The 10,475-nt window shown below is 43.9% G+C and overlaps 1 protein-coding gene across 1 annotated transcript; it reads right to left on the bottom strand.

Annotated features, from left to right (window-relative positions):
* Positions 1–1,553: 1,553 nt before the first annotated feature.
* Positions 1,554–4,620, bottom strand: LOC137316339 (probable G-protein coupled receptor 139; the record flags this gene model as incomplete). The annotated part of the gene is made up of 2 exons (XM_067980405.1): positions 4,551–4,620; positions 1,554–2,440 (listed from the first exon to the last, which is right to left on the bottom strand). Coding segments are annotated over exons 1-2 (957 nt in total), but the record flags the coding sequence as incomplete, so codon positions are not given.
* Positions 4,621–10,475: the final 5,855 nt, after the last annotated feature.

Below are 10,475 nucleotides of genomic sequence, written 5' to 3' on the forward strand. Positions count from 1 at the left end.
TGTCTCCATCTTTTCAAACTTGTTTTTTTCTATACGCCTCCTTCTCTGTCTCGGTCTGTTTGTCGCTGCCTATCTTCTCTCTCTTCCTTCTCTGTCTTTTTACCATCTGCCTCCCTGTCCCTCTCGCACGTTCTCTCTCCCTCTCTCTGACATTATCCGTCTTTTGTCTTTCCACCTCTGTCTCCGTATCCTTCTCTCTCTTTCTGTTTTCGTCTGTCCATATCTGTCTTTGTTGCTCTCTGTGGATCAACTTTTCCCTTTTCTTTCCACCCATTTCTGGTTCCTTCCCTTTTTATCTGTCATTATTTCATTCTGTTTGCTCCTCACTCTCTCCAGCTCTGCTTCTGTCCACTTCTTTCTCTCTGTTTCTATTTGACTTCTCGATCTCTTCGTTGCTTCTGTTTCTGTGTTTCATTCCATTTCTTTCAATCTCTATTTTAATCTTTGCATTTCTCCCTCTCTCCTGTTTTCTATTATTCTCCATGCTTCCTATCCCACTTTCTCTCTTTCTATTACTGTCTTTTTATTTCTTATGCTGTCCTGTTCTGCCGTGCACTCAGTCTCTAATTATACTGAAAGAATTGCTCCGTCTATTTACCTCTCTGTTTCTATCACTTTGTAATTCTTTATCAGTGTCGCTCTCTCGTTCCATCCGTGTCTGCTTTCTCTCTCTCTCTTAATTTATATATGCTGTATATACACATATTTATATGCGCTTTCTTTCTCTCTTTATTTTTCTCTCCTGTTTTAATAACTCTCTCTTTATTTCTCTGCTTCTCTGAGTAACTCTGACTCTGCCCTTATTTGTTTCTGTCTCTCTCTCACACACTCCCTCTGCCTTTTATGTGATTCTTTCTTAATTTTCTGCGCTTTTTAAATCGTTACATTTCTTTTGTCCTTGTGCCTCTCTCTGTCTGTCTCTTCCTCTGTCTCTCGCTCTCTCTGTCTCTCCCTGTCTCTCTCTCTCTGTCTTTCTTTCTCTCTGTCTGTCTCGCTCTGTCTGTGTCTCGCTGTCTGCCTCTCTCTCTCTCTGACTGCCTCATTCTCTCTGTCTGCCTCTCTCTCTCTCTCTCTCTCTGACTGCCTCATTCTCTCTGTCTGCCTCTCTCTGTCTCTCTCTCTATCTCTCTTTGACTGTCTCTATCTCTCTTTTTCTGTCTCTCTCTATGTCTCTCCCTCTCTGCTCTCTCTCCCTTTCTCCCTCTCCATTTATATGGAGTGTGCAAATTCCAATCACACCATAAACAGCTACTTTAATTACCAGCTTTGCCCATTTATCAGGGTGGTGATTTAGTTCAAGTCCAGCTGAGCTCCTTCGTGCCGACATTTCGAGCAAAAATTCAAGTGTCGTCTGTGGAGTAAATGCTGTCTCAATTGGTCAGATTATCAATAAAATATAACATCAGAATCAGATTTAATATCATTTCAGGACTCTGTGCTGTTAATATAAAATGTACTTTCCATCCCCCGGGAAGTGTAGGGGATGGAGTATGAAATGGGATTTAGTTCTAGTGCTTGAAACCCTTCAGCTCTTTCTATGATTTCACTAATTTAACAATTAGATTGAATGGGTATTTCACCGCGTCCTTCAGCTCCTCTCTGAATTTAGTCTGGGTCAGGACATAAATACACGTGTTTGTGCAGGAACTGAGAAGCTGCAGCATCTTTCCTGTATCATTTATGATAAAATTAGGGTCAGAGGGGGAGTAAAAAGGCCTAAAGTCCACAATTCGCAGATAAATATAAAATACAACCTGTGTCAGCCACAACAGTATAAAACTGCCCGATATGCTGAAGAGTAAAATGATGGATTTCTTTCGGTTCTCCATCTCTGGATCACTCTGATCCTCTCCATTGCTGCGGCCCCTGAGTCCCCTGCGGACTCGATTGGATATTAAAATACGCCTGACCGTGAGAACATTGAACAGCAAAATCAGACCGAACGGGACACAAGGGGTTAAAATGAGGTGCACCATGTCAAATGCGGCCCATGCGGGAGAAGTACGGAAGCTCAGTTTACCCACACACAACCAGGGAACTTTATCAATTATAAATTTAGGTTCATATATAAAGTACGTGGGGACACTCTCCAAACAGCCCATCACACTCACTGTTCCCAGAACCACAGCCGCCGTTCTCTCGGTGCAATATTTTGCTTTCAGCTTCTCACAACAAATGGCCACAAATCGATCAAAGGTGAAAGCGACCGTGAGCCAGACGGAAACCACCGTGGTTGCAAAACCCAAGAAGTAAATAAAACTACAAACGGGAGTAATGTCCAGGAATGACACTGGGAGATACATCACATTAATCGAGTTCAATATCGGATCAGTGATAACCACCAGGAGATCGGCCACTGCCATTCCCACCAGATAGCGACTGATACATTTGGAGAGACCGCACTTTCCTCGGGACAGGATCACAATCGCCACCAAGTTAACTGTAAGAGAGAGAAAAGGAAGCAGAGAAATTACTGATCAGATCTGGAGCCAAAGCAGCAGCTTGAGAGGATCTGGGGTGAAATTTCCAGCTTTGTTTCTGCATCGAAGGGTGGAAAGTGATTGATTGACCTGGGCAGCGCTTTCTGGCAGAGAGATGTTTTCAAGCACAATGATCAATAATTAATTGGGAGATGGATACAGGAAGTGAATAACGTGAGCACCGGATCCACTAGAAGGACTGAGTGAGGGCTCGGTGCCCAGCGGGAAGGGAGCCGCATTTGGGCTACAGACGGACAGGGAAAGAGAGCAAAGGGTCGGGAAGATGAGGGGAGAGGGGGAGGTGTGTTGCTTTGGGTTAAGAGAACCGACAATGAGTGAGATTGGGAGGCATACAAGGAAAAGATTAGTTGGTCATGGACGTGTAGGAATTGGAGGGGAGTCAGGAGCAGATGGTTTGGAAAAACGGATAAACTGAAGCAACGGATGAGGAGACAGATGATTCATTGCAATGAGAGGAGAGGCTGGGATTCACAGGGCGAGGCTGCAGCAGAGTGTGAGAGGAAATCTAATCTGTAGGTCTCACTAACACAATCCAACTATTACATTCAACTGTTCATTTCTGTGGTTTTTGGTGTCAGGGAACCTGTGTTGGGTATAAAATGTGTTCAATAAATTGAATTTGCACATTCAATTAAACTTAAATTGAAAAGTATTAATGAAATCAACCACTTTGTTCATTAAATTCAGCCGAGCTTTAAACATACAATATCCGAATAATTCATTATGACCAAGAAATTTCCGATCTTATTCTTGAAGTAAATTGTAATTATATTTCGTGTCAAGTTGGAAAACATGGAACATTCACAAAAACAGACTGAGGACCTGACAGGGATATAAACATGAGGAGCGAGTCCCACAATCAAAACTCACCCAATCTGACCACATCATAATAACACTTTCAAATCACATTTTCTATATTTAATTGTTCTGGAAGTTTCAGCAGTTCATTCTGATGAATTATTCACACCACAGCCTCTCGCTTTCCCTCTCAGTCGCCCTCTCTATCACTCACTCTACTCCCTATCTCAAGTCCATTTTCATATCCGATTAAATCCTATCATCCTTTTCCTGCATTCAGTTCACCAGCTCCCTGTTCCACCGATCCAATTCTCAGTTAGTTTGTTCAATAATGAACCCTCTATGGAATAGTTTAATATTTCGACAGATCATCCAATTCTAAACGTATTCAACGACACTGTTCACTTCATCGACAAATCGTGGAATGAACAGAATCGAATGCCTCTTCCAGACAGATCTAACAATAATTGAGATTCTTTCTCCTGTTATTGTAAAGTAAAGTGATCGATGGCGGGACTGTTCAATTAACAAAACGCTAAAATCACACTTATAATCGACAGATAAATTGAAGGGCTCCTGATTCCAACTGATACAGTGCAAACTGAGACAACATAACATCAAAACATTTCATTTTGCAGTGAAGTCCAGTGACAGTCAGTGAATTCATCCACAGTGAAGCCGAGGAGGAGATGTGAAAGAGTCAGCAGCAAACTGAGAGGAAGGACATTGCGCTGCCTCCTTGTAATGCTGAGACCGTGAGATGTCTCATTATCAATCTCTGAAAACACATCAATGAAAACATATTCCAGAACCGGTTCGTTCCACAAAATGAAACTATTAACAGCTCCCGATGGCCTGACATCAGCGATGAGCCCAGACACCTGACTCCAATACATTCAGTACAGTGATTATTCCAGTAACAATGCCGAGGTTGGATGTAGAAAGTCCACTACAGATATAATGTAACTCCTTCAAGACCGAACTTTTAGAAGTTAAGAAAATACCATTGTTCAACAATACATTCAGTATAGAGAATAATCCAGTAAAAATGTCAGGGTTGGGTACACGAAAATCATTACGGATATAATGCAGCTCCTACAAGACCGAAAGAGACTTAATACATTCCATCATTCAACGGACAGAACAGTACAGGCGACTCCGTAAAACACGCAGGGAGAAAATATAATTTGCCAAGTTAAGCAACAGAGTTAACACTGATTTTCACCATTAACAGCTGAGATAATGGCTTACCTGGAACTCCAATGGCTGCAAGAACAGGATAATAACTGAGCATTATCTGATCGATTCCTGAATATCCCATTTCTGTGAGAAGCACTGACTTCTGTTGTCCTGGGAACCACAGCTCCAGCAGGAACTCGGAGCTGATCCATTCCAACAAGCCCTGATTTATACAGGGGATCAGTCTCCACTGACACGGTGTTAGCCCTGATCATTGCTATCAGTTACAGTCAGTTTAACAAACATATTACATCTGCAGCGTTGACTCCGATGTAAATAATGTGGTGGATATAACACAAACATCTCAAAATCCAAGTCATTATCTTAATCAGACCTCTCTCAGGAATAATGTTTAAATCTGTTCTCATACAGGACTGATCCAACAACAATGAGCGGCTCCATTTACAGTTTTTATATAATTGTATTGACCATGTTCACTCCTGGAGATTCATTTATAAATGTTACCGATTCTCCCACAGTGTGGACTGAATCCAGGGACACAAGCAGACCCGTTTCACTCTGTTCCTGCAGTTTCCCAGTTAAAATATGAATTGTGAGTCTCTGACACGCGGACAGTTAAAGGGCAGGTTGAGGATTGCAACCCAGAAATGACTGTGGGTGATATTAGGGGACGGACACTGAACGTGTCCCATTGACATTCCTCTCTCCGCTATTTCACTGCAGATGTTTACCCGTTTATTCTACATTGGTTAACGGCTCCAGTAAAATTGGTCCCGTGCAACACCGAGCTGAGCTCATGACCCGATTTGACCTCCATCACAAAGGCCCCGTGATTCCCTCACCCGACTCCATTTCTTCCTCAGCCGATTGCCATTCAAACCCTCATCAATGCCTCTGTCCCTCCAGACTCCATTCCTCCAATGCACTCCTGGCCGGCCACCCAACCTCCATCTTACAGAAACGTGAGCTCGTCCAAAACTCTGTTGTCCGTGTCCAACCAGCACCAGGTCCTGCTCGGCCTCACTGACCCTCACTGGCTCCCAGCTCCATATCACTTACATTTAAAGTTCTCATCCTTGGGTTTAAAACCCCCCATGGCCCAACCCTCACCATCTCCATACCTACAGACAACTCACCCGTCACCTCCTCATTCGTCGGTCACTGGCCTCTTTTGCTGGGACTACCCTCACTTGGTTCCACTCACCTATCTGATCAGAGCCAGGAGAAGCTTCTCTTCCCACCCTATCACCGTTATCTCTGATGTTTCTAAAAGTTCAATCTTTGACTCCCTCCTCTTCCTCATCCACATGCTGCCCTTTGGTGACACAGTCCACAGACACGGACCAGATTTCAGATGGACGCTGACAAAACCACCGCCTCTCTTGACCCTTCCAATATCTTTGTGTTATCAGGCCCACACTTTCTGTTTTAGATGAGCCACCAGTTCCTCCATTTAAAATTTGGGAAGTCATGATCTGTGGCCCCAAAATCTCCACATCCTAGCCACGGATTCCATCCCCACTGCAGGCTTTTTGATTGGTGAGCAGCTCACCAACCATCGAAGCCCTTACTGACCTGCATTAGATTCCAGTCTCCTAAGCCTGTTGCTTATTTTTATTATTTCTTACATTTAAATGCATCAGGGCTTCACCACTCCCTATCTCTGTAACCTCCTCCAGTCCGACACCCTGCCCCAAACACTCTGTTCCTCCACCTGTGGTCGTTTGTGCATCCGTAGTCCATTTGTCCTACTTTTGAAAGCCGTACCTTCAGCCATATCCACGTTCCAGAAAGCACAACCTCAGCCCCTCCATCTCACTCACCTCCTTTCAGGTGTCAGACGTGGCTCACTGGTAGTAGTCTCGCCTCTGAGTTAGAATGTTGTGAATTCAAAACCAATTCCACAGACTTGAACGTATAATCCAGGCAGACGCCACAGAGCCATTCTGAGGGAGCACTGTACTGTCGGAGGGTCAAAATTGAGGGAGTGCTGCACTGTCGGAGGGGCAGTACTGATAGAGTGTTGGAGTGAGTGAACACAGTACTCTCGGAGGGTCAGTACTGAATGAGTGTTGCACTGTCACAGGATCAGTACTAAGGGAGGGCTGCATTGTCGTAGGGGCTGTATGGAGGGAGTGCTGCACTGTCAGAGGGTCAGTAATGCAGGAGTGCTACACTGTCATAGGATCGGTAGTGAGGGAGTGCTGCACTACCGGAGGGGCAGTACTTAGACAACCTGCACTGTCAGAGGGTCAATACTGAGGGAGAACTGTGCTGTCGGAGGATCAGTACGCAAGAAGCGCTGTACTGTCGAAGGGGCAGTACGAAGGGTGTGCTGCACTGTCGGAGGTGCAGTACTCTGGGAGTGCTGCACTGTCGGAGGGGCAGTACTGAGGCAACGCAGCACTGTCAGATGGTCAGCACTGAGGAAGCGCTGTGCTGTCGAACGGGCAGTATCGTGGAAGTTCTGCACTGTCGGAGGGTCAGTAGTGAAGGAGCGCTGCACTGTTGAAGGGGTAGTATTGAGAAAGTGCTGCACTGTTGTGGATGCCGCCTTGCAGGCGAGACGTTAAACCGAAGCCCAATCTGCCTTCTCAGGTCGATGTAAAAGATCCCACGGCACCATTCGAAAAAGTGCAGGCGAGTTCTCCCCGGTGTCCTGGGCAATATTTATCCCTCAACGAACATCACTAAAACGGATTTTCTGCTAATTCATCTCATTGCAGTATGTGGGATCTTGCTGTGTTCAAATTGGCTGCAGCATTTCCAACATTACCACAGTGTCTACACTTCAAAATCAGAGAAACATAGAACGGTTACAGCGCAGGAGGAGGCCATTCGGCCTATCGAGCCCGTGCCGGCTCTTTGTAAGAGCAATCCAATTAGTCGCAATCCCCCGCTCTACCCCATAGCGCTGCAAAGTTTTTCACTTCAATTATTTATCCAATTCCTTTTTGAAGGCCATGATTGAATCTGCTTCCACCACCCTTTCAAGCAGCGCATTCCAGATCATTACCACTTGCTCCGTAAAAAAAAGATTTTCCTCATGTCGCCTTTTGTTATTTTGCCAATCACCTGAAACGATTTCGAACGCTTCTATCAAATCACCTCTTAACCTTCTCTGCTCTAAGGAGAACAACATCAGCATCTCCAGACTCTCCACGTAACTGAAGTCCCTCATCCCTGGAACCATTTTAGTAAATCTTTTCTACACCCTCTCTATCTTCTTCACATCCTTCCTAAAGTGTGGTGCCCAGAATTGGACACAATACTCCAGTTGTGGTCGAACCAGTGTTTTATAAAGGTTCCACATAACTTCCTTGCTTTTGTACTCCATGTCTGTATTTATAAAGCCCTTGACGCCACACGCTTTTTCAACCGATTTCTCAAACTATCCTGCCACCTTCAAAGATTTGTGCACGTATACCCCCAGGTGTCTCTGTTCCTGCATCCCCTTTGGAATTGTGCCATTTAGTTTATATTGCTTCTCCTCTTTCTTCCAGCCAAAATGTATCAATTCGCACTTCTCTGCGCTAATTTCATAGGAACGTAGGAACAGGAGGAGGCCATTCAGCTCCTCGTGCCTGCTCCAGTATTTGATTAGATCATGGCTGAACTGTGATCGAACTCCACATATCTGCCTTTGGCTCATATCCCTCAATACCGTTGGTTGCCAAAAATCTATAGATCTCAGATTTAAATTTAGCAATTGAGCTCGTATCAATTTCTGTTTGTGGAAGAGAGTTCCAAACTTCTACCACCCTTTGTGCGTCGAAATGTTTGATAATCTCGCTCCTGAAAGGTCTGGCTCTAATTTTTAGACTGTGCCCCCGACTCCTACAATCCCCAACCAGCGGACATAGTTCCTCTCTATCCACCCTATCTGTTCCCCTTAATAGCTTATAAACTTCGATCAGATCACCCCTTACCCTTCGAAACTCCAGAGAATACAACCCCAATTTGTGCAAGTTCTCCTCGTTAATTAACCCTTCAAGTCCGGGTATCATTCTAGTAAACCTACGCTGCACTCCCTCCAAGGCCAATATGTCCTTCCGAAAGTGCGGTGCCCACAATTGCTCACAGTACTCCACGTGCAGTCTAACCAGGGTTTTGTATAGCTGCAGCATAACTTCTGCCCCATTGTACTCTCGTCCTCCAGATAAAAAGGACATCATTCCATTTGCCTTCTTGATTATATTCTGCACCTGTTCATGACCCTACAATGAGCTATTTATCTGAATCCCTTGGTCCCTTTGGACGTCCACTCTTTTTAACTTTTTTCCATTTAGAACGTACCCTGTTCTATACTTTTTTGATCCAAATTGGATTATCTCACATTTGTCAGCATTGAATTCCATTTGCCACAGTTTTGCCCATTCACTTAATCTGTCTATATCCCTTTGTAATTTTATGTTTTCATCTACACTGCTTACAATGCCACCAATCGTTGTGTCATCGGCAAACTTAGATACGAGACTTTATATGCCTTCATCTAAGTCGTTAATAAATATTGTGAATAACTGAGGCCCCAAGGCAGATCCCTGCGGGACTCCACTAGTCACATCCTGCCAATGTGAGTACCTTCCTATTATCCCTACTCTCTGTTGCCTTTAGCTCAGCCAACTTTCTAACCAAGTCCGTACTTTTCCCTCGATTCCATGGGCTTCTATCTTATCTAACAGTCTCTTATGTGGGACCTTATCAAATGCCTTCTGGAAGTCCATATACATAACATCTATTGACATTCCCCTGTCCACTACTTTAGTCACCTCTTCAAAAAATTCAAACAGGTTTATCAGGCACGAACTACCTTTCAACAATCCATGCTGGCTCTCTCTGATTAACTGAAAATTATCGAGGTGTTCAGTCACCCTAACCCTTAATTATAAACTCCAGCATTTTCCCCACAACAGATGTTAGGCTAACTGGTCTATAATTCCTCGGTTTCCCTCTCTTTCCTTTCTTATAAAGCGGAGTGACATGTGCAATTTTCCAATCGAGAGGGACCGTTTCTGAATCTAGAGAATTTTGAAAGATTATAGTTAGGCCATCTGCAATGTGCTCACCTACTTCCTTTAAAACCCTGGGATGCAAACCATCTGTTCCTGGGGATTTGTCACTCTTTAGTGCTATTATATTCTTCATTACTGTTGCTTTACTTATGTTAATTTTATCGAGTCCCTGTCCCCGATTCAATATTAGTTTTCTTGGGATTTCCAGCATGCTATCCTCTTTTTCTACTGTAAATACTGACGCAAAGTAATCGTTCAACATGCCGCCATTTCCCCATTGTCAATGACGATATCCCCACTTTCAGTTTTTAAGTGGTCAACACTGCTCCTGACCACCCTCTTTTTCCGAATATAACGATAAAAGTTCTTCGTATTGGTTTGGATATCCATCGCAAGTTTATTTTCATGCTATCTTTTTGTAGCTCTTACTATCTGTTTTGTGACCCTTTGTTGATCTTTGTATCTTTCCCATTCGCCAGGATCTGTGCCATGTTTTGCCTTTTTGTATGCCCTTTCATTATGTATAATACTATCCCTTACCTCTTTAGTTGCCCATGGCTGTTTTTTTTTCCGCAAGTAGAGTTCAGGGGTATAAACCGATTCTGAATCACGTTAAATGTTTCTATAAAAAATTCCCACTGATCATCAGGCGTTTTACCCATTAGCAGATTTGCCCAGTTTACTGTGGACAGTCACTGTCTCATCCCATTGAAGTCGGCCTTACCCAAGTCAAGAATCTTAGCAGCTGACTCACTTTTTGTCCTTTCAAACACTACATTGAACTCGACCATGCTATGATCGCTATTGGATAGATGTTCGCGTACAATTAAGCTGTAATCTAAATCTGCCATGTGTCCGCCCATTCCACCAGCCTGTCCATGTCCTCTTGAAGTCCATCACTATCCTCCTCACTGTTCACTACACTTCCAATTTTTGAACCATCTGCAAATTTTGAAATTGTTCA

Source organism: Heptranchias perlo, unplaced genomic scaffold, assembly GCF_035084215.1.
Source record: "Heptranchias perlo isolate sHepPer1 unplaced genomic scaffold, sHepPer1.hap1 HAP1_SCAFFOLD_59, whole genome shotgun sequence".
NCBI classification, from domain to species: domain Eukaryota; kingdom Metazoa; phylum Chordata; class Chondrichthyes; order Hexanchiformes; family Hexanchidae; genus Heptranchias; species Heptranchias perlo.